Source organism: Cyanistes caeruleus, chromosome 12, assembly GCF_971803275.1.
Source record: "Cyanistes caeruleus chromosome 12, bCyaCae1.hap1.1, whole genome shotgun sequence".
Lineage (NCBI taxonomy): Eukaryota > Metazoa > Chordata > Aves > Passeriformes > Paridae > Cyanistes > Cyanistes caeruleus.
In genome coordinates this window covers 2,393,064-2,416,171 of record NC_141712.1, presented here as the reverse complement: position 1 = coordinate 2,416,171, position 23,108 = coordinate 2,393,064, and the positions used below count along the sequence as shown (strand labels likewise).

The window sequence follows — 23,108 nt, the reverse complement described above, 5'->3', positions numbered from 1 at the left end:
AGCTAGGGACTTCCCAATTTAAGTGGGATTGGCACTTTGCTCACACTTCTCTTGGTGGATGTTTTCTTCCTTCAGGAAATGAGAAATGTGGAAAGCCACTACGGCTTGCAGAACACAGGCAGCAATACAGTGAGACCCTGAAAATTCAGATCCCAGCAGCTCAGCCCTTAAAAAGTCCAGATGTGAAGACTGGGAAGCTGCAGCCCTGCATGCCTGGAGGCTCTGACATTGTAGTAAGAACAGCTGCAGCCCCGTTTGGCACATGCCACTGTCTCCATGTCGCCTGAGCCCCTTGCAGCCCACAGCAGTTTCCCGGTGCCCTGATGGCAACTGGGACCTCCCTGCCCACTTAGAACCATGTGTCACCTCAGCATTGCCCCTAGGGCTGCCACTCTGGCCATGGTCTCTCTGGGGGTTGGCTTGCACCAGCTTGTCAGACACCGAGCAGCCAGACAGGAGAACCCCACACCCCTCTCAACAAGAGCAGGGTGGGATCCTTTCTCAGGTGCAAACCTCGGGAAAGACCTTTGCTAACCAGACACTGTCTGTCTTCCGTTTCCTCAGGCAAACACTCGGCTGCAGATAAAGATGATCGAGAAGGCTGCTCTGGAGCTGCAGAAGAAGCTCACGTGCCATCCCCCAAAGACCGAGTTCCCTGACAAAAAGCTGTGCCAGAGCCTTGTCAAGTGAGTAGGGACTCCCATCCCCATCTCCAGGTGCCCCGTGGGGAACAGCCAGCAATGTCCCCTTCTCCTGAGAGCTCCTTGTTTCTGCAGAGCTGGGAATAGCCTGGACTGCAGCGAGGCTCTTGTCCCGGTGGCTGTGACACGCTGCGTGTGAGCAGCTGAGTGCCCTCCCTTCCCCAGCACCACGCTGAGCTTTGGACTCAGCTCCCCACAGCTGTGGGGTTCTGTCCCTAGAGCTGAGGGGACCCACTGCAGACCTTCAAGCCCTTCCAGACAGCTTCAATTCTGTCCCTGCTGACTAGCTCTGAAAGAGACAATTCCCAGCTGATGTCTTGGTTCCAACTAACAGAGCACACTAAACAAAAGGAGGAGGGAACTGCACATGTCAGCAAACCCTTGAAAGCCCAAAATCAGATGGCTTGAATCCTGGTGGGGTGGCAGGGCTTATCTAATTAACTTGGTCTGTCCCTTTGCACCATCATGATGCAGCACAAGCAAGGGAGGCTTCAATTCAGGAAGATGCTCTGCAGAACAGATCAGGTGATCTGGCTGCAGAGCAGTGAAGATTTCCTGTGCAGGCAAATCTTATTGCTAGGCCCCAAAGCAATTTCAGGCTCAGGCTGTACACCAGCCTAAGTGGTTTCATTTAGTCCAGTGGAGGCCCAGTGGACTCACCTCTACTGGCTTTTCATGGCAGAGGAGCTGTGGACAGTTTCCATTTTAAACTAATTTTATTTCCAGGTACCATTAGTAGCTGATAAAACCTAGGACCTGCACTCCTCCTGACTTCCCAAAGTCATTGCCAGGTGGTCAGGCCATGGGTTTCACGGGCTTGAGCTGAGTTTTTGCAGCAGTGAATAAAGAAATAGCCACTTGATTTGTATCCTCCATCCACCTGGACATGTAGGCAGGCTGTGGTTTAAGGACTGTCCTTACTCCTCCTTGCAGAGTTGAGCTGCCCGAGTATGTCCTGGACATGGGCACTGTCCTGAAGGGTTTCACTGAGAGACGCACTCTGGAGATCACCAACCCTGGGCAGATCCCAGTGTCCTTCTGGGTCGATGCATCTGTCCTGCAGGACACAGGTAAGCAGTGCTGGAGACACTTCCTGTGGGCATGGAGGAGGTGTCTCACCCAGATTAGCTGAAGCCACTGAACTTGGGGAGGTTTTTCAGCTTTTTCTTCTCCCTGCCCCTGCTGGGAGCTTCAGAGGCAGAATCCTCCTGTCCAGCCATGCCCAGGGACCTGGCCTGCCTACAAGTGCCCTGACACTCCAGTGTGGGGCCAGATGGGCTCATCACCCTGGTCACCTCTCAGCATCTTCTGCCCTTGGCTCCCACGAGCATCAAGTTTCTTTGGGCACTCTGTGGCCTTGTTTTGTGAACCAGTGGTGTCTGCTGTGTTTTGGAAGTGCTTTGTTTGGAGTTCACACTGTCACAGCACTTGTATTCAGCCTTTCTTGAGGAAACAGCCTGTGAGATCCTCTGGTGGATCAAAAGAGGCTTCCAGAAGAGGCCTTGAGGCAAGGCTGCACTTGCATCACACAGTGGCTCGCTGTGTCGAGGGGCGTTCAGGTGCACTCTGAGTTTTTGTCCAGGTCACAGCACAGCCTGGGGTTTTTCCCAGACCTCTCACCAGGACAGCTGTAAGGCCTTAACGTGCTTCTGACACATTGCTTGTGTTTCCTGTGTATCTCAGCTGCTTTGTTTTCATCTGTTCAAGGTTTCAGCGTGGACCTGGGCCAGATGAAGAGTCTGCCCCACATGCACACCCTGAGGTTTGATGTGTGCTTTGAAAGTGCCCAGCAACCACAGGGTGACGTGGATGTGCTGCTGCCCATACAGGTACCACAGCTCTTGGGGCAGGCAGCAGGCTGGGCACAGCAGCAGATGTCACCTGCACCCTCTGCTGAATTCTCTGTCCTTCTACAGGTAACAAAAGGCCCCACGTCTCACATCCGCCTCCGTGCCACTGTCTTGGAACTGTCGCTCGACCTCTCCCAGAGCACACTGCAGTTCCCCAGTATCCTCGTTGGGCAGTGCCAGGTTGAGACAGTCCAGCTCTACAACGGGTTCCAAGTGCCCTGCAAATGGTTCATCACTGCCATCAAGCCTGTTACGAAGGTAAAGCACAGGCAGCACTGAACACACAACTTCCTGGCTGGGTTTTCTTTGTGTCTCCTGCCCTTTCTGCTCCTGTGGCTGCCCGAGCACTTGGGTCTGTGGTGTGTTTGAAGAAGTTTCTGAGGGTCTAGATCAAGGCTGGTTTTCCTAGACCTGTTCCATTAGCTGCTGCTTTGCTTTTGTGCCATCTTCAGCCATTCCTCCTCCTCTGAGGACAGCAGTTCCCTCGGCCTGCCCTGTCTACAGGTTTTCCCTCCAGCTCTAGGCTTTGGGGCCACACTTGGTTTGGCTGTGGGTGCTGTCAGCGCTGTATCAGTGTCTCAGAGCACTACAGGAACTGAGGCTCTGTCCTCACAGGCTGAGGAGACCTCACCCCATTGGTTTCTGTGTCCAGAGCAATCAACTCAGATACATGACACCAGCCCAAGGTCAGAAGCAGCAGGCGCTGGAGGAAAGGCGCTGTCCCTTTGAAGTGACGCCCTCCGAAGGAACCCTTGATGCAGGAGCGTGGCAGAACTTGCAAATCCAGTTTGCACCCAAGGAGGAGGTGAGATTGGCAGCTGTCAGCCCAGGAGGCCTGTCAGGGCTATCTGGAAATGAGGGCCTGGTGCAGAGAGTGTGGGACGAGCTCTGCCTTCACAGGGGGCTTTCTGCAAGCGCCGTGCTCAGCGTGGCTCAGTTCAGCCCACAGAGCACTCCCGGGAGATGTGCTCTGAAATGCCCACAGGGAGCTTGCACAGAGAGCATCAGGGCTCTGTGGCTGCCTCTCGGCACAGGGGAGGGATGTGCCCAGCTCCCCTCAGCCTCCCCCTTGCCTGGCCATGTTTGCAGCTGCGACACTCGGTGCAGAGCAGCTGCACACTCGCAGAGGATAATCCTGGAATGGCCGCTCTAGGCCCATCCTGCTGCACAACTGACTGGCAAAACAGCCACCAGACACCTTCCTGAGCATGGCAGGACAGTCACCTGTCGTGGTGTGCTGCCAGCAGTCAGTCCCTGGGGCTCTGGCCTGCCTGCACATTCCCACACAGCTGGGGATTCAACTGAAAAGGATGCAGCATTCCCAAAAGTACTTTGCCTGGGGCCGCTGGGTCTTGGAAACTGACAGTGTGTAGCAGTATGGACACAAGTGCTTCTGTGCCCACAGACAGTCCCAGGGACCTTTTAATTGCTCAAGAGATGTAAACATCTTGTGTCTGGCTTTGATCAGAGCCGATCACCAAGCAGAGAAGGTGACCCTTATTTCTGGCCAGCCAGAGCTCATTTGCCTCTCTCCTGGAGCTGGCGTTTGCCTGATGCAGCAGTGCCAGGACTGGGTGTGGACACTGTAACCCCAAGGGCCCTTCTCTTGAGCACTGCACTCCTGCATGCCTGGGTGAAAACGCCTGGCAGTCCACTGTCCATCCATCTGGTACCCAATACCCAGTGACAGTGCACACCAGGACTCATCCCAGTTACTCACACCCAGACACAGGCGCTGTAGTCCCTCGCAGAAGTGAATATCTGGTTTCTGTTCACCTTGGAGGGACTGATAACACCCTGGCCTTGGGGCAAGCGCTGTATTTGGGGTCCTGGGGCTTCATGGATAAGTTTTCTGCACTTTTCTCTTTTCAGAGGTCTTACAAGTATGAACTGAAACTTAACATTCATGGGAGCAGCAATCACTTAAGTCTGCACCTCTCGGGGCAAGGTCTGGAGCCACGGTTGGAGTTCAGTCCCCCAGCACTAAAGATGGGATGGGGGCTGGTGGACAGCGATGGGGTGGAGGCCACAGTGGTGGTGAAGAACCCATGCAAATTCCCCATCGAGTTTTACTCCCTGGATTTTGATGAGCAGTACCTGGAGGAGGAGAAGGTGAGAAGGCAGGTCTGGTCCCCGTGTACATGCTGCCCAAGCTTCACAGCACTCCAATCTTCCCAGGCTTGTGTCAGGGAGATGGAGGCAATGCCCAGGGCAAAGCCAGCTCTGCTGATGTGCTGTGGGAGGATTTAAAGAGTTTGTGTTGTTGGGAGGAAGGGAGGAGACAGAAAATGGGTTTATTGCATCTGTGGGATGAAAGGTGAGAAAAGGAATCTTGCATATGGTTTCTCTTCCCTGCTGGCAGGCTGGGCATGACTTGGGCTGGGCATGTGCTCTGGCAGAAAACTCCACTGGTTCTCAGGGCTTTGCTGGCAGAGTGCAGTCCTGGCTAGTGTGGCTAGTGTGGCTGCAGGCAGTGAGCAGCTCATGGTCATTGTTTTCTTCAGATGAGTCACTTGGGAGGGGTTTCTCTCCCAGTCCTGCTTGTAGCTCTTGCCTCTGCTCTGGAGCCTGCTCACCCCACTGGGCATAACAAAATACTTGTACTTGATGGAAATCAAAAAGCCCATTGCCAAAAGCTCAGTGCCTTCAAAGAAGGAGTTGTGAGGATGAAGGTGACAGATGTATAAACAGGATTTTCTCTCGTCTTTTAGATGCTGAGGCATCTGGGACTGCATCCCCAAGGGCCTCCCCTTCCCCCTGCTGCTGTCCTCTCCAGAGTTGACTGCCCAGAGGAGCGGCTGGGCTCTGCAGAGCATGTGAAGCCCTTCACCATTGTTACACCTGAAGACAATCTGGTGGGTACTGCAGTGGTGCTGGCACTGAAGGTGCCAGGGCAGGGACCAGGCTAGATGGGGGCATGAGGGACAGGTGGATGGAAAAGGATCATTGTGGAGAGGTAGTGAAGATGTGATGGGGCCCCACGTCTGCAGGTCTCCTTTCTGTCAGGGATGGGGCAAAAGAGACAGCTTTGCTGGAGACAGAGCAGTTCTGTAAGAGGGGAAAAATCACTTAAAACCACCAACTTCCTTTGAGGAGAGGATCCTGAATTAGAAGGGGTGTCCTAGACAAAACAAACCCCAGTAAGGAAGACCAAGTTCCTGGGCAGGTGCACTTATTTATTCTCTCTTCCATCGGTGAACGAAGGCCCATTTTTCTTTCCAGGATGGGAATGTCTCAGGGCTCACCCCTCTCTCCCTTTTCTCTCTCCCTTTAGGCCAAGACCCCAGATGAGATGGGCAGTTCTGCTGAGGGCCAGCCAAAGAAGGGTAAAGCAGCCAGCAGAGACAAGTCTCCAAAGGGGAGCCAAATATCTACACAGAGAACAGAAAGTCCCTGGGAATCCTCCAGCACAAGGTCCAAATGTACACTGGAAAGTGCCTCAGTCCCCACAGAATTCCTCAGGTGAGCTGCACAGGAGGAGGTGATGCCTCTGCTTCTTGGTCCTCTTGCCAAACAAGGTCCATCGTCCCCAGCTGCACAGGGACCCTGTGCCAGGGCCTCCATGGGATGGCCAGTGCACCCTCCTTGTTTCATTTGCTCCTCAGCCATGTCTGAAGCCTCCTCTTTAATTGCCAGGCTGAAACGGTACCGCTGGATAGTGCCTGCCCTCGGTGAGGTGGAACTGAAGGTCCACTTCTCCACCAAAAAGCCAGGGGAGTTTGAGCAGACGCTGAGGTTTGAGCTGGTGGGGACAAAGCGGCAGTACGAGCTGCCCTGCAGTGGCACCGGCCTGTACCCCAGCATCAGCCAGAACCCACGGTAAGGCTGGCCCCTGGCAGCCTCCCACACTGCTGCCCCCGAGCTCACAGCCAGGCTGCTCCTTGGGCATTCTGGCCTGGGCACATGGTGCTGCCTGACGTCACCCAGCATCTCTTTCTGTGCTGGGAGCTGGGAAGGCAGATGGTCCCTGAGCCACCAGGATGGGTTATGGCTTTCTGACTGCATTTCCTACCTGCAGCATCTCATAGCTCCTCCTTCCCTGCTTTCTCTGCCCAGGCTGGTGTTTCCACAGTGGAGGAGGACCATGAAGGAAGGTGAAATCATCTTCAAGGAATATGTTGAGAGCACCAAGCAATTCCACTTTGGACCGCTGCTGTGTGGGAAATCAAGAGAGTGGTATGTGCTCCCTGCTGGGTGTTGTACTTTCTTTCCTGGACACGCTTGGGGACATGGACACAATCCAGGGCAGTCCCTGGCAGAGTCCTGGCACACACCTGGGTTTGAAGGAGCACAGATGTGTGAACCTGAGCATACAAGAGGCAAATGAGCCTTGGGGGAGCCGCTCTGCCTGCCTGCTGGGTGCCTTGGCCAGAGCCCCAGGCTGCTGCCAGTCCAAAGGGGACTTGGGGCAACTTTTGTCTGCCTCCACATCTCAGCTTCACCCCTTAGGAAATGTATGGTGGTTTTTGAAGTGCTTTGAGCTCGGCAGTTAGCCTGAGTGAGCAATTATTCTGTAGGTGGTTTTGTAAAGCTATCATTGATCTGTAATTATTAATAAGATTTTATGGCTGACCTGCCAGTGGGTGTCAGGGGGTATGTACAGCAGGAACTACATTTGCCTGTAATGACATTGCATCATCACTGCTGGATAAAGTCTGCCTGAAAACGTTGTCATTGAAGCCATTGTGCATTTCTACTTTTACTGTCACTTTTTAAAAAATAGTATTTAACATTAAGTTCTTGTCTCCATGGGAGCTCTGGAGGGCTAAATCTATTTTGACAACACAGTTTCAAAAACCAGACAATCTTTAGCCAGGTTTATGGGATGGTCTGGGATTTCTGTTTGCCTCTTTAACCCTTTCACTCCAAAGTCATTTCCACACCTGAGAGAAGGGTCACTTGTTATCGTTTTGCATTCCTCTTGGGAAATGATGCTTTATATTTCTTTCTCAGATTTTGTGATAAGCCATGAAATCCAAAGCAGTTTCATGACTTTTTGGAAAGAGATCAGCTAAACTCTTTTTCCAAAAGCCTTTCTTTATACCCTGCAGGGAAGGCACCCCAAGAAAGAAGGGGAAAGAACCCATGGGCCTGGTGTATTGTTATTTTTCTAGGCACCTTTGAATTTACATTGTATTAAAAACACTTGAAGTGGCCTGAGCATCATCAGGCTTCTGGGGTGGAGGCCCAAGTACAGGGGAAGGCATCAAAGTCAGGCAAAGATGAGCACATGCCCACGCCCCTGGCTGGGATCCACTTCCCTCACTTGTTTGTTAGAGCAGGGTCCTCCAGCACCGCTTCCTCGGCTGCACACGGTGCTTTCCTCGATGCGTGGCAAAGGCAACAGTCTCCTCTGCAGCCTTTTCCCCTTTTGTGGACAGGTACAAGGCCCAGAACTGTCCTGCCAACTCGGAGAATATAACCATCCTCAACAACTCCCCCATGGACGTAGAGGTCCAGTTCTTCTTTGAGGATGATGAAAAAGCAGAGACGTTCCTTCTGGACCCTCCCAGCATGACCCTGAAACCAAAGAAGAAGCAGGTAGGAGAGGGGCAGGGAGAGCAGGCACCGTAGAAGTGCCCAGGAGCTGCTGCTCCTGCTCACACACAGAGCTCTTTCTATTTCTTTCCGTGGGGCCGGGTCCAGGAGCTGACCATTTGGGCATACCCCACTTCCCCTGGCTTCCTGGAAGACAAACTCATCTGCTGCATTGACAAGAACCCAGAGCCAGTGGTCTTCAGTGTGTGCTGCCATGGGGTGCACGTGAAGCTGGAGGTCAGCCCCCTGGAGCTGTCCTTTGACAAGCTGCTTCTGCACAGGTCAGTCATCCCACAAGCACTCCAAGACTTGTGACAAAGACAAAACATTTGACTCTGCTTTCCAGGGCTCGGATGGAGCTGCTCCAGGTTGCATTCAGTGGCGAGGCTGGTGTGACCAGCCAGCAGCTGATGCCAAGTGCCTCCTGTCTCTGCAGGACTGACAGCAGGACCTTGGTCCTGAAAAACAACACCCTACTGCCCATGGCCTGGCAGCTCAGTGGGCTGGATGACCTTGCTGAGGACTTCTCACTGTCACAAGATAACGGCACCATTGATCCCCGCTCAGAGTTTGAAGTGACAGTGAATTTCAAGGCCCAGCAGATTGGCACCATTGAGAAGACCCTTCGACTAGAGGTGAGAGGGACTGTGCCCTGCCTGGCACAGTGAGCAGCCACGTGCTCTTAGGGACAGAGTCAGGAAGAGCTGCCCCTGACAGACACAAGGGTGCTGTGACCCCAACTTGTGCCTCTACACAGCGTTTGCCAGAACGTGCAGTGCATCCACATCCCCCAGATAAGCAGACACTGCACCCTGAGCCTGTAGCACAAGCAGCTTGGCCCTGTGAATGGTTGAAGGTTGTTGTTTGGTTGTACAGACTGCAGCGTGATCTCTGCATTTCTCCTGGAGCTTGTCCAAACCTCTGGCATCGTGCAACAAACTCTGCCCCTGGCATTTTGTTCCCCATGGTTTAGGGGCTGCATTTCAGAGAGGGTGCTAGGTGATTGCAAAGGGTTGTCAATGCCACCTGCTCTGAGACACCCTACACTTCCTGTGGTTGTTCTTACATCCCTGTGCCTCTCAAGGAAGCTTTAGCAGCAGCATTCCCTGCTGTAGGAATGCAGAGTTGGGCTGATGGGGTTTTTTACTGCAGCAGAATCCCACTGGGACAGCCCATGAGATGAACGGGTTAGGAAAGCTTGGGTGTCCACCAACACTTGTGAAGCTGGGGAGGCCATAGGGGAAGCAGCCAGCAGAGACAAGGACTTAGAGGCTGTCTAGCAAAAGAATAATCTGAACAGTGTTTGTTTCTTGCTTCCTCAGGTTTCAGATACAGAAAACATCCTGGGGATTGTTCAGGTTGAAAACATCAAACTGTCTGCAGAGGTGTATGATGTTCTCCTGAGCATGGTCCTGCCTGAAGGTCAGTGGATGTCTCCCAAACAAAGCAGTCCAGCTGCACTGCCTTACCTTGGGTGGTGGGTGACCAAAGCACTTGGGATGGGATGGGATGCAAGGATGGCATGGATACATAAAGCACATACCCTGCAAGCTGCATGGAATAAAGCACTGTCAGGGCACTGGCAGCCTTAAGTCTCTCCCCTCTGAACTTTGAAGTGTGCAGCTTCACGTGCAGGTTGGATTTGGGGGCTTTGAAACACCAGTGACGTGAACAGGCAGTTGGCAATTCCCACAGGCTCAGCACAGCATGTAAAGTGATGGGATTTGTGCTTGGAAGCGAGGAAATGGAAGCCGAGCTCCTTAGCTACTAAGCCTGCAGATATTTTGAGTAAGAAGAGAAAGGGCAGACAAGTAGCTGGAAAACCCTTCCAAGAACAGCAACTTGCTGAAAAGGGTTTTGTGCTGGGACCTCCATGTAGCTTGGGACCTGGTGTATTCTGCAGCAGCTCACAAATACCATGTCTGATCTCGCTCTGCGCGTTGTCTGCAGATGAAACCTTGGATTTTGGAACCATCCATGTCCTGGATAATGTGAAGACCGTCCTGACTCTAAAGAACAAAGGGTTGTACAACATTGAGTACAGGTGAGTCCAGCTGCCTGGTGGTGAGCATTTCCCTGGGTTCCCAGGCCTGCAGTCTCCCTCTGTCAATGGTTAGAACCTGTTTCCATGCTGGCTACCTCACAATAAACACAAAACCTGGGCTCCCTCAGCTATTTCACCAGAGATTCCAGCCACAAACTAGCAGTTCTCCACAGTTCAGCAGGGAACCCAAAGGAGAGCCCCAAGAATTTCAGGCACTGAAATGCTGAGATTCATTGCCTTTCTTTGATGGTCACCTCCTTTCTCCTTCTGAGACTCTGTAAAAGAGTGAATGAAAAATTTCAGTGTCAAGGCTTCTTGCAATAACCTCATGACTGTCTGTGCTCTCTGTCAGAATCCAGGATTCCCTGAGCAGAGCTGCACTCTCCCTTTTCTTCTTTTTCTGGTCCTATGCAAAGTCCTGGCTGTGCTGGCAGCACCTCTACTTGTAACTGCAGAGATCTCCATTCCTTCCCTTTCTCCCCAGATTGATGCTGAAGGGTGCAGGTCCCAGGATGCGAGACTTGGCATCCCACTTCACTGTCAAGCCTCAGTCGGGCAAGCTGATCGCCTCCCAGCCTGGTGTGAATATTGAGATATTCTTCCACCCCACAAGGGAAATGCTCCTCAAGAACAGCCCCATCCTGTACTGCCAGGTGAGCTGCCTGGGCCAGGCTGTTACCACACGGTGTTTTGGGAGCATAAACAGGACAGGTGTCTAATGGAAGGAGGGCTTTAACTGGAGAATCCTCTCTCCTACGTACACAAACAAAGTCTTCAAAACCATTTGGGAGGCTTCCTAAGGGAGCTGAGAATCTGACTCTGGAGGAGGTGCATTAACAGGGATGGGTGAACTGATGGAGGCCTGGGGTGGAGGCTGGGGACTGGGGTAGAGGCTGGCTGGCCTCTTTGCTTTGTTTACCACCCCTTCCTGTGGACACAGGTGATAGATGCCATCGCAGGGGAAGGAGGCCAGACTGTCGCCAACATCCCAGTGAGGGTGTCGGCCAGAGCTGCGTACAGCAAGTTCAGTATTGAGCCTGCCTCACCCATCAATTTCGGTGCCATGATGAAGGGCAGCAAGAAGACCCAGACTGTCGTGCTGGAGAACACAGGCACGATCAGCTTCAAATTCCACATCCAGCCAGCAACCGAGGATGCATCTTCACTGGAAAGCAAAAGGTACGAGAAGCCCTGCACCACCCTTCCTGCCTGAGGAGGCACCAGCCCACGGCTGAGATGAGGCAGGCAGCCAGACCTGGGCTATCGCCCATTTGCAGCCCTGCCTTGGGGAGAGGGAGCAAAACACGCCTCAGTGTCCCCATGTGTAGTAGGAAGCTGGTGCTCGAGCTGCTCTGTCCAGCAATGGGTGCTGCAGGCTGCTCTCTGGGAACCATCTGGAGCAGGAAGGCTTTCCTCTGTGAGGAGGAAGGCCAGCTTTGGCCTCAGAGAAAGGCAGGGGAGCTCAGCATGACAGATACCTCTGCTTTCTCCTCTCAGTTCAAAGCAAGGGGAATCTGTTCCATCAGCTAGGAAGTGCTCAGCGGGAAGGAAATCAAGCTTGACACAGGTGGGTGACTCCTGCTCCCCAACAATGCAGCTGCTGCAGGGGATGTGAGAAGATGCTGCTGTGCCCAGGCTGGGGGCTCATCTCCATTGGGTGGGACGTGGTCTGCAGGATGGAGTCCAGGATCTGCTCAGTCCCACTGACAGTCCTGTACTCTAGCTCTAACCTGCAGTTGTGGGGTCAGCAGAGGGGAGCAGGTCCTGTGTGTGATAGCTGCTGGCCAGCATGTGTCTGTGAACACCACAGAAGCAAAAACATCCCTCCTGAACTCCCAGTCCACAGAGCTCAGACAACATTTTTTTTTCTTCCTTTTCTTCATCTCATTCCCCTACCTCTCTCCCATCATTTCTCACAGCTGTTTCTGCTCTCCTGTTACCTCTGGAGGCTGAGGATCACAGCTACCACCTTCATTCTTTACACTCAATCTCCTTTCTCTCTGCCACTTGAGACAGGCTTGCAGCTCCTCTTGGCTTGTTGGGCTCAACCTGGAGCTGCCTTTGGGCCATGGAGTCATCTTTCCCTGCCCTGGGACTGGCTGCTTGGGCCCAGCTGGAGGCCAAGGCAGGACATACTCTTTGCTGGGGTGCTCAAGGCACAGCTATTACCCTTCAGCCTCTCCTGGAACTTCTTCTGCAGGGTCAGCTCAATGTGGGCATGTTCACGGTGTCCCCTTGCTCCGGCTCCATCGCTCCGTGGGGCCAGCAGCAGATCACGGTGGAGTGCCTGGCAGGGCAGGAGGGGACTTGTGAGGAGCAGCTGTACATTGACATCGTGGGCAGAGACCCCAGGGACAATCCCCTCGGCATTCCCTTTACCCTGACTGCCGAGTCCTGCCTGCCAGGTACGTGCTCTCCACAGGTTCCCTTGGCCAGACCTGCTGCTGATCAGCACCTCAACTTGCTGCTTGGATAGGGAGGCATGCTAGCCCTGGTGTCCCCCCTTGAAATCCTCAGAGTTTCCAGCCCTCTTAAGTCCACTGGTGGATTCATCCCTCCCCAGCTGAGAGGGATGCATGGAAGGATAAAAGGAAAGCAATGCTCTTTAAGACTCAGGTTGACTGAGCTCCATCCTCATAGCCAGCTCCCCGACCCAAAGCTGGGTTTAGCAGTTACCTGGGCAGAAGGAGCTTACCAAGCCTTCTCAGAGGCCAGCAAGGCCCAGATGAATGGAGGCTTCTTCATGCTCATCCCTCTGGTCTGTCCACAGCATTTGCTGAGGATGCAATGTTAATCTTTGAAGAATACCCGATCTGCAGCAGCACTGACCTCAGCCACAAGCTGCTCTCTGTGCACGGTGTGGGCCTGTTTGTGAGAGATGAGAACAACTTCATCTTCAACAAGATTCTGGTTGGGCAAGAGGCTGAAGCCCACTTCAACATGTACAACACAAGTGCTCTGCCGTGTGACGTGGTCCTCTCCATCAGCCCCCTGCCAGGACAGGTAAGAACAGGAGGCCAAGGAGATGGTTGCCCTCTAAGGGCCATGTGAAAGCTGTTTTGTTCTCCAGATTGCTTCCTGTGGCCCACACTAGCTCAGTGTAGGTCAAACTTCAGGGCAGAGCAGCAGAGCCAGGGAACAGTTGTGTTGAATTCTCATGTCTTGGGCAAGGTTTTGGCTCACACCTCTGGGTCTTTGGTGGGAGAAGTGAATCCTTCTGAACCTCTCTTGGAAGCACACTCAGAGAGGGGCTGTTATCAACTGACATGCCAGGGCTCAAAGCAGAGCATCTCCTCAGGCTCCCTGGCTTTTCCTCTCTCTGAAGGCCAGTTGTAGGTTATTTGCAGGGTTTTCCATGCAGTGACCACCTCCCACATAGGGCAGGGCAGCTGCCAGCACTCAGAACACACAATGCTTTAGCACAAGGTCAGCATTCCCTGCTTGAACAACTCATCCTTAAAACAATACCCCTGAGTTCACAGCCCATAAACACACCTCTAGGAGGGCTGTGAAAATGGGAAGAGCTGTCACAATGCAAGATTTTTGCCTGGCTGGCTGCTATTCATGGAAAAGAGAAGCCAGGAGAAAACTGCTTCTTGTAGAAAAGTCTCCATAGCATGACAAGAAAAAACTCTTCTTCTTACAAGGACTGATCAAAGACTATTGTAGAGTTGATACTGCTTTACCATCCCAGGTTTTGTCTCCCAGTGGTCAGCTGGGAAAAGAAAAAGTTGGGTAGGGGGAGAAAAAGTGTTCTGGAGGTTTTATTCTGATATTTCTTATTCCTGTAGTCCTGTTGATAAAGTTTCTTTATTCCTTTTAAGTTTTAAACCTGTTTTACCCTTCTCCTAATCCATAGTTCACAACAAAAAATGCGTAAGTGCCCTGGTGATTTTAGCCAGTGCTAAACCCCACCACATTATTTAGTGCATTGACTGAGAAACTCCAATTAGCAAATCTAAACCACTACAGACATGCTGTTTTCAGTAATGCCTTTATGAATGAAACTGTGTCGTGCTGGAAGGTGTTTTCTCCTAACACTGCTCTCTGGCTTCCCCCAAGGAAAAAGGCCCTATCACCGTTTTCAAGTTGCATCCAGTCCAGATGTCCATTCCCGGCTCATCCCACGCTGTTGCTACAGTGACCTTCACCCCTCCAGATGAGCAGAACTACGACTGCACTTTTAAGGCTTCCCTTGTCATCCCCAAATGGTAATTGACCCTGAGAAATATTGGGGGAAGCCTCTCTGACAGCTGCCTCTCCACTGGGAAGGCACAGACCTCTTGTTAGCTCTAATGCTCTCAGCAGCCTTAGGCAGAGTACTTGGCATGAGATGATCTGGGAGGCAGTCACTGTTGGATAGAGCAGAAAAATGAGGCAGATTTGTCATACAGGTTTAGCCTGTATGAGCAAATAGGAAGACAGAGAAATATTAGGTAGCCAACTGGAAGTTACTGAGATGTGCTACAGCTGAGCTGGGCATTTCCAAGGACAGAAGCTTAGATGGATCAGTTTCTGTGGCAGCAAGTCAGCAGTCACAATTTCCTCTTGGTTTCTGTGACATTAAGTGATCCTCTGTGATTCCCTGCATTCATGAAGCTATTTCATGTGAGTGATGGGAGCTGGTATGAAAGAGGAGCCCTGTTCCTCTGCACTGGGACCTGTGTACAGGGGCTTTGACCTGCCCTTCCTCAAGCCTTTAGTGGCTGAATTGGAGCCAGGGAAGTCTAATTGCTAATAAGCAATTGCTTTTCTATTGTTCTTGGAAATGATCTTGGTGGATGGTGACAATGATTTCTTTTTGCCTTCTTGCTTTTGTACTGCTTTCATGCTGTGCTTTTTTTGCTTGTTGCCTATGTCTCATCTCACTGCAGCCAGGGGATTTGCCATATCTCATCTGGTGCCTCATTATGTATCTGCTGTACTGCATGACTCAATTAAGTGGAATTACTTTTAACTGTTACTGTGGAAGGCTCTGGCTCTTTGGACAGGTTCCTCTTGTGAATGGCCCTGAGGGGATTGGGAAGAGGCTGGTGGGGGGCTGTGTTGTGGGCTACAGGAGCACCAGGCAGGGAAAACAGTGTGGACTGCCCCTGCTGCTTGGCTTGCCCAGTGAGAAATGGGTTAGTGCCAGCTGGAATTGTTTGTGTGCCTCTCCTGCAGCTCTGTGAAAATCAAGCCCCAAATCCTGAGCTTCACCATCAGTGGGAGGGGGCACGAGCCGCAGGTGACAGTCGTGTGCCCGAGAGCTCGCAGCAAGAGAGGAAATGCCGTGCTGCGCTTCCAGAGGCTCCAGCTGGGGGATTTAGAGATGCTCCCCCTGGTCGTCCGTAACAACGGCATCGTACCTGTCAAGGTGAGGACCTGCTCAAGGAATGGGCTGGTTTGGGAATAAGTGCTTGTGGCACAGGGGGAGGGTCCCAAAAACCATGGCAGACCTGGCAAGAGGTGTCACAAATTCTTTTTAAGCAAGGGACTGACATCTGTTCTCCAAGAAGGGAGTTCTTAAAAAATTTCCATCCAGTCTTTCTTCTTTAAGTTGAACACAAGAAAGGTGGTGGAGTATTTTTTCCCCGTCTTTCAGGTTTGTTCTCAAGGAATGTGTGATTTTCCAGTTCCATTAGGTTGTATTCCCCAGTTTACTATATTTTAAGCAAACTTAGTTGTGGTTTAATTATATTCTGCTTATTGCTTTCTGTCCTGTTTGGTTCCGTGTTGGTTCAATCCAAATGGCTCTAAAGAGCCCTTTTTCCCAGCTGGTTTGACTTAACTTTTGTGCTCAGTGCTGTTTGCAGTGGGAGAGGTGCTGGGTTCCTATGCAGGACCAGCAGCACTGTGGTGTCAGTCCCTGTGCCATCCTGTACTCACACCAGTATCATTGTGCTCTGTGTTCCCTTTTCTCAGTTTATGTTACACCTGGAGGATGAGCATGGAGCATTCTTCTTGAAAGCCAGGCGCTCCACACTGGAGAGATTCCACACTGAAGATGTGGGAGAGGACTCTGTTGAAAATGGTAAATTCGTTAACCATGAAGTGCGATGGTGCACAGAGGGAAAACGTGTGCCCTGCTCTTGGCTTCTCTGAGCTGCAGCCAGATGTTGGACACACTTTCTTTCCTTGGGCTCTCTGTCCCCCGAGCTTTTCATGGGGACCTTTTCCAGGGTTTCCTCCTAGCAAGGAGTAGGAAGTTCTTGTGTTCTTCTAGACGTGGTGGGCTGGGTTCTGGGGGACTCTCACTGCCTCAGTGCAGCCTCTGAGGTATTTGCAGCATGTGGCAAGGTCCCAGCCTGAACGGACACAGCCCTTCAGCACACAGGCAGCCAGCAGAAGCCCAAAGTGCTCTTTGGCTCAGCTTTCCATGTGGCTGGAGCTGTCTGGAAGCGATGGAATGAGGGCTGGGCATCAACCTGAGGTTAAGCTGCTTAAGTGGTGATGTGTCTGGAGATGGCAGTCTTGTGAACACAGGAAGAGGGTCGGGAACCACTGCGGGTAGAACAACCTGTGCTCAGAAGGCAGCTGGTTTCAACCTTCTGTTCCTCATATATGGAAATATTTCCTCTGTACAACTGTATCACTTAATTCTGATTTCCATTGCTGTGCAGAGAGCAAGCCCCCAGGGAAGCCTCTCCTGCTTCTGCATCGTGGACAATCGGCAGAGTTTGATGTCATTTTCAATCCCACCCTGGCTCAACGTGTGGAAGGGAAGATCCGCGTTTTAGTGGGGGACACCTACTCTGACAAGACCCTGATAGAGCTGGTGGGTGAAGGCCACAAGGATGAATTCAGCTTTGACTGTCTAGAGGAAGACCCACAGTTGAGGAATGATAAGAGCAGTTTGAACAAAGACATCATTGATGGTAAGAGAGGAGAGGCTGCCAAGGTGGAACAAGGAAGAAGAAAATATCTGATCATGTGTGTCCTCTCTCTAGGCAGGCCTGGGCTGTCACCCCTGGACATGGAGGCCTGTGGGTGTGGCAGCCATGCATGCAGAGCAGTGTGTGCTGTGCTGCATGGCGCTGGCTCAGGGGTGTGCCAGGGTGTTTCCCTGAAAGTGGTGGGATGGGGAACTGCCTGGGGAGCTCCCTGCCAGAGGGAGGAAGGCTTGGAGCAAGGAAGCATTGAACATACAGGAGTCTGTGCATGTGAGGGGGGTGGGGTGGAACTCCCTGCATGCTGAGATCCCTTGCTTTCCTCCTTAACAGCTGTCAGACTGAACCACATCCAGTTTGGGGACTGTCCTGTTGGGAAGCCCTGCCACAGGATCTTCACCATCACCAACCACACCGGCATGATGTTCATGCGCTTCGAGTGGGAGGCAGACGTCCCATTCCAGTTCTCCCCCAGGGTGAGTGGGGGCTGCTCTGCCTTTCCCCATTGCTCAAGCCCTGCCCTGGCATTCCTGGGAGCTGGCAGGGAGACCTCACATGCCAGTGCTAGCCCATTCCAGTGCCACACAGGAGATGCACTCCCTGGCTTGGCTGGGCCAAGGCTGCCAGCCTTGCAGAAAAGGCTTCGCGTTATGGGAGGTGGTACCTTCTCTTCATACTTTTGTCTATCAAACTTCACAGAAATCCACACTGAGGTGCAGGTTCCTGGCACAGCTGCTCACCACATCAGTCCCCTTTGCTATATCAGTCCTGCCCTTGGCAGTGCTTCCAGTTTGGTCTTGATTCCCTGATTCTCCCTAGGTGGGACATCTCCACCCTGGCTGCACCAAGGCCATCACAGTGACCTTGAAATCAGATGTCCCAGCCACCTTCAGGAGGCACCTTGTGAAATGTAAGGTGACCAAGATCAAATTTGAGCTGCCACTATGGAATGTTCCGGACTGGGACGACGAAATGCGCACTGTCATGTGGAAGGACATCACCGGGAACCAGGAGCCAGCAGCCCAATGGCCTGAAAAAGAGAAGGTAAGAAGCAAAATGGCAAACAAAGCCACCACAGCTTTTCCAAAAAGAACCACCATAACACCATCACTGCTGGCTGAGCAGCTCCTGCTTCCTCTGGACACTGGACAGCCCTGAGGTTCACCAGCAGGGCATTCTAGGGGAGAGGTGGATGCACATGACCCTCACACAAGAGGGAAAGCCTTTAGACAAGAGACCATTAGCCACACACTATCAGTCTGGGCCACAAGCACAAGTGCTGCAGCCCATGTTGAATGGGAGACAATGTTTTATGATTATCTCATTTTATGGTGTTTGAAATCTCTCCATATGATTTGGTGCCTTTTCACCAACAAGGAGTTAAGTCTGCTGCACTCTGTCTCTTCTTTAGAAGTGGAGACAAATACACTTCTATTGCACCTGCTGGTGAATGCCAAGGTTTGTCTCCATGGATACCAGAGATTTTGGTTGTGGTCTCTGTATTGGGAGGGTTATCTCATCATGGAGTAGCCCAGGCACTGTGTGACCGTATGGAGGAGTCCGGAGAAGGATCATCTCTGGAGACTCTTGCTTTTATTGTCATTATTGCCAAACACACTCAGCTTGGGTGAAGGCTCTTTCCAAGTTTCTGGACCATTTTAAGGCCTCTAAACCATCCTCTTTTCTATCAGAACATCTGCAGTTGGACACTTTCCTAGTGAGATCTTTCACATCCCAAAATGCCCATCCCCAGCTGCCAGCAGTGTGGCTGTTGCTCCACAGGTGACATCTGGAGAGCACTTTCTCCTAAGACAAGAAGAAAAAGGTGCTTCCTAGAAGTCTGCAGTCATGGGGTTCTCCACCCACAGAGCTCCAGCAGGGGAACTTAACCCTAATTTTGAGACCTGCTGGATTTCTAGGGGACCAGGGAAAAAGTCAGTCCCTCTCCAAGGTTGAAGTACAGGGATTGGAACGCCGCTGTAGTCTCCATGGGTACATTAACAGCTGTGCTAGGACTGCTTTGATCAGTGGGCAGAAACAACTACTGCAGCACAACAGTCCCAATTCTGTCATCTTTCCAGGGAAGTAAAAGTGAATGGTCCTTTCTAGTCCCTCTATGAGGCTGATGTTGGAGGCCCAAAGATTCCCTTCTCAGCCTGACTTTCTGGGCTCTGCTCAGCGATTCTTTTCTCCTCTTTTGCAGACAGTGGAGACAGTCCCGGAACCGGCTCACACTGTGCTGAAGAAGAGCGGCCAGGAGGCCGAGCTGTGCCTCAGTGCCTTGGTTGCCTACGCCCAGTTCAAACTGGACACAGTCGTGGTTCAGCTCAAGGACACCTTGCCCTTCCAGACAAGGACAGCCACGTGAGTGCTGAGGCCAGGCAGGGCCCTGCCAGCGGGAGCTGCCTTTGTGGAACTTTGTGCTGGCCGTGGCTGGGGAGACAAAACTCACAACTCGAGCTCCAGGTGCTCAGGAGACAAAACAGCCTCGTTCATTATTCAGAGCTCACTGAAATACCCAATGCAAATCTCCTGAGCTAGACAGCCATTGGCTGAGATCTCTCTCCTGCCCAACTTCCTGGCCAGTGCTGTGCTCACTTCTCAGCTTGGATGGGGCTGGCCAAGGGTCCCCTGTAACTTACCTGGGAACACGTTCAGGCATGAACTAGGCCAGCTGAATTGGATTTGTGTTATGGCCACATTCACTGTGTCCAGTCCAGACCAGCTGTACTGTGACAATGCTGTGACACCTTTGCCCAGGGCTGACCCAGTGCCTGCTTCCCAGAACTCCACCCCAGCCAAAACCAGCACAGGCTTGTTCACATGCATGCCAAGCCAAGCAGGAGAGGGTGGTCAGGAGAGGCTCAATGCTGCCATTTTCTGCTGAGAACAGCCACGGGTTTGCTTTCACTGCGTGTCACCTGTCCTCATCTGCTCAAGAATAAGTTTGCAGTCAAACAAGACCTAAAGAAAGTCCAAAGTAAGCCCCTTAGCTTCAATGTCCTGGGCACCATGTTGGCCCTTTCCTCTTCAACTTCCAGACTTCGAAATACTTTTCTGGGCCACCCAGGAAGGACAGCAGTCTGAGCATGGCAGGGTTGCCTGGGGAAGAAGATGCTCCTCAGCAGAAAGTGGTAGCAGGAGTCCCTCAGACAATGTTACTGTACTATTTGCTTTCTATTTATTGGACATTTTTTTTTTAATTCCTCCTTCTTGCTTTTCAGTTTCAGGATGCACAACACAGGGAAGGTGGCCCTGGAATACTTCTGGGAGGAAGCTGCTCCTGCAGATAGTGAAGCAGTGAGGATGCCATATTCAACCTCTCTGATGGGTAAGGGCATTTCACTTGGTAGCTGAGGGCCTGGGGAGAAGACCCTGCCCCTTCACCCCAAAACTTGAATTCCTTTTTCCTCCTTGTCCACACGTTCACTTTCATCAGCATCTTCCCAGCTGCAGCTGGAGAGTTTTCTCCTTGCCCCCTCTGCCTTTCAGCCCCTTTTGTTCTTGCTCTGCCACTTCAGCTCTGCAAAGGAGCTGAGCCAGGCTCTGGGGAGAGCCACGTGCTGGGTCAGGACTGGGAGGGGGGACATCAGGTCATTGCTTTGAGAAGTCTGAGACTGGGGAGAGCAATGGTGTAACGAGTGAGCTGCCCTGCAGCCACTGTCTGTGTGCAGTTCCCCACTCCAGGGCAGCTGCAAAGTCACTGTCTAAAACCAGCTCCTGCTTTGGCACAGGAGTGTGTGCTGCAGCAGAGACCCTGCTCCCAGAAGCTCTGTTCCCTGCTGGGAACTTGGCCAGAGATGCTCCGAGTGCATCCCAGCTCTCTTCCACCTATGTGCTGCTGCAGGAGGCAGCGTTGCTGGCAACACAGATTTTGTCTTTGAATGGTGTCCTCTTCCTCTCTGCAGGTGGGCTCATCTCTGCTCCTGTTGTAAGGCAGCGCAGAAAGCTGGTGCTTCTTTTCCGGGGGGAGCAGGACCATCCTTTTGAGACGCATCCTTCTGAGCTGCGGCACCTACAGTGGCTTGCCGAGGAGCAGCAAGATTCCGAGCAGGAACAGCTGCAGGATTCCGAGCAGGAACAGCAAGATTCTGACCAGGAGCAGCTTTCTGAGGAAGAGCAGCTGGATGCCAAGCAGAAGAAGAGTTCCAAGAAGTGGTGCCGCTCCAAGGAATGGAATCTCTCCCCGCAGCGTGCCACTTCCTCCCTGGAAGTCCTCCCAGATGTCACCCATGACCAGTCACTGTTCTCCATCAACCCCAACTTCGGCACCATCGCTCCTGGCCAGAAGAAGACCTTTCATGTGCTCTTCTCCCCAAAGGATGTGGGGAACTTTGAGGCCACCATGCTGTGCAGGTGGGAAACATGGACACACTTGCCAACTCACACTTCTGATGGCTATCACTGAATCACAGGGTGGGACAGGGTGGAAGGGACCACAGGAGGTCATCTGGTCCCACTTCCCTACTCAAGCGGGGTCATCCCAGAGCACATGGCACAGAGCAGTGTCCAGAGGGCTCTGCAATAATTCCAGTGAGGGACACTCCACACCCTCTCTGGGCAGCCTGTCACCCGCAAAGGGAAGAAGTTCTTCCTCAGGTTCAGGTGCAACTTCCTGTTCAGGTTCTGCCCGTTGCCTCTTGTGCTATTGCTGGGCATCACCAAGCACAGCCTGGTTCATCCCCTAACACCCTCCCTTCAGTCCCTCTGACCGGGATGGGGAGGTGGGCCTGGAGACAAGCAGTCCCAGAGAGGCAGCAGCTCCCACAGGAGCGCAGAGAGATCATCTGGCCTTGGTAGGGAGACACTGGCAAAAGACACTGTATGAAACATTAAGCTCCTGGAGGGTTGCAAGATCTTGAATGAGAGACCCAGGGACCAGCCAGTCCCTAGCTCTGCTTCTGGCACAGAGCTGCTCACTGCTTGCACAGAGGGAGGATGCAATGCTGTGTGCTCTGCAAGGAGGCAGAAAAGCGTCTGGCTGGAAATGTTTCTCTGGCTAATACCAGTCCCTTTCTCCCCAGCATTCCTAACCTGGAGCAGACTCACAGGACGGTGCAGGTGGTTCTGAAAGGCAGAGCCCGGCAGTGGAAGCGTTTTGAAAAACCGAAATGCTCTGCCTTACAGCAGACAGAGGAAGGCCAGGGACACAAGAAGCAGCTGCACTGGCAACCAACACCACAGTGACAGCATTTGTGTCAGCTGGAGCATCCAGCAGGAGCCAGCAACATCTTGTTTCCTACTGCTGATGGTGTCCCACCCTTTACATGCGACCTCTGCAGCTGCCCTTCCCAGCTCCAGCCATCATCATCTTTTAATTAATTTTGTTAATTAAATAATTGTTTGTTAATTTGTTAAATAACTTAAGTTTCAGTTAACTGTAAATAAACACTTGCTAATAAGTTGTTAACTGTTAGCCATGGTGCCAGAGATCTTTCCTTAAACCCCACTACCCCAGTTCAAACCCCCAAGTTAGTACATTCTGAGGTTCCCCCCAGTTGTCTCCAGTTACTCCGTTCACCCTCTCCTCCCTGGTGTACCCAGAATGGCTCCTGGAGAGCACAAGATGATGGGGACCGCATGGCCAGGCCCCTCCCTTGTACTTCTCCTCCCCAAAATCCTTTCCTTCTTCCTACTTCCAACCCCTTCTTCCCTGATGCTCCTCCCCCTGTTATCTCTCCTCCTCCAGTTGTCCCTCCCCTTCCTGTCCCCGCGGACCCCTCCTTCTCCACTTGGGCTCCTCCTCCTGAAAAGGTCCCCACCCCTTCCTTTCACAATGGCCCCTCCTCTGAGCCCTCCTCTTTCCCCTGCAGCACCGCCAACCCTCTTCTGACTTTCAGATCCCACACCCCTCCTTCTGGTTCCCACACCCTGTGAGCCACAAGTGCCGAGCCCAGGAACTGGAACCCAGAACAGGAGACCCTTCCTCTTGCCACTCCAATTATGTTCAATTATGTGGGAGTGTGCTTCTGGAATGAGAGCCATTCTCATTTCAAAACAAAAGAGAACTCTGCAAAGCCCAGAAAGAGTTTGGAAAGGGAAGCAAATATTTTAAGGGCCTTTTAAAGGCCACCCTCTCCTCCAATCTCTCGGTCCCGTATGACCT

The 23,108-nt window shown here is 52.4% G+C and overlaps 1 protein-coding gene across 1 annotated transcript in view; it reads left to right on the top strand.

The window, feature by feature from the left end:
• LOC147650799 (axonemal central pair apparatus protein HYDIN-like) overlaps positions 1-22,418 on the top strand; it is a 56,834-nt gene extending 34,416 nt beyond the window's left edge. The window contains exons 29-59 of the mRNA XM_086847723.1: positions 76-233; positions 565-686; positions 1,635-1,771; positions 2,409-2,530; positions 2,618-2,809; positions 3,204-3,356; positions 4,424-4,663; positions 5,263-5,406; positions 5,826-6,013; positions 6,188-6,370; positions 6,608-6,727; positions 7,933-8,092; positions 8,198-8,370; positions 8,526-8,724; positions 9,412-9,511; positions 10,040-10,133; positions 10,618-10,786; positions 11,074-11,312; positions 11,631-11,700; positions 12,334-12,538; positions 12,904-13,136; positions 14,196-14,344; positions 15,297-15,489; positions 16,038-16,146; positions 16,736-16,990; positions 17,336-17,478; positions 17,822-18,046; positions 19,206-19,366; positions 20,227-20,333; positions 20,911-21,358; positions 22,027-22,418. Coding sequence (XP_086703849.1) covers positions 76-233; positions 565-686; positions 1,635-1,771; positions 2,409-2,530; positions 2,618-2,809; positions 3,204-3,356; positions 4,424-4,663; positions 5,263-5,406; positions 5,826-6,013; positions 6,188-6,370; positions 6,608-6,727; positions 7,933-8,092; positions 8,198-8,370; positions 8,526-8,724; positions 9,412-9,511; positions 10,040-10,133; positions 10,618-10,786; positions 11,074-11,312; positions 11,631-11,700; positions 12,334-12,538; positions 12,904-13,136; positions 14,196-14,344; positions 15,297-15,489; positions 16,038-16,146; positions 16,736-16,990; positions 17,336-17,478; positions 17,822-18,046; positions 19,206-19,366; positions 20,227-20,333; positions 20,911-21,358; positions 22,027-22,189 — 5,354 coding nt within the window. The 3' untranslated portion in view covers positions 22,190-22,418. The remainder of the gene's footprint in view (positions 1-75; positions 234-564; positions 687-1,634; positions 1,772-2,408; positions 2,531-2,617; positions 2,810-3,203; positions 3,357-4,423; positions 4,664-5,262; positions 5,407-5,825; positions 6,014-6,187; positions 6,371-6,607; positions 6,728-7,932; positions 8,093-8,197; positions 8,371-8,525; positions 8,725-9,411; positions 9,512-10,039; positions 10,134-10,617; positions 10,787-11,073; positions 11,313-11,630; positions 11,701-12,333; positions 12,539-12,903; positions 13,137-14,195; positions 14,345-15,296; positions 15,490-16,037; positions 16,147-16,735; positions 16,991-17,335; positions 17,479-17,821; positions 18,047-19,205; positions 19,367-20,226; positions 20,334-20,910; positions 21,359-22,026) is intronic.
• Positions 22,419-23,108: the final 690 nt, after the last annotated feature.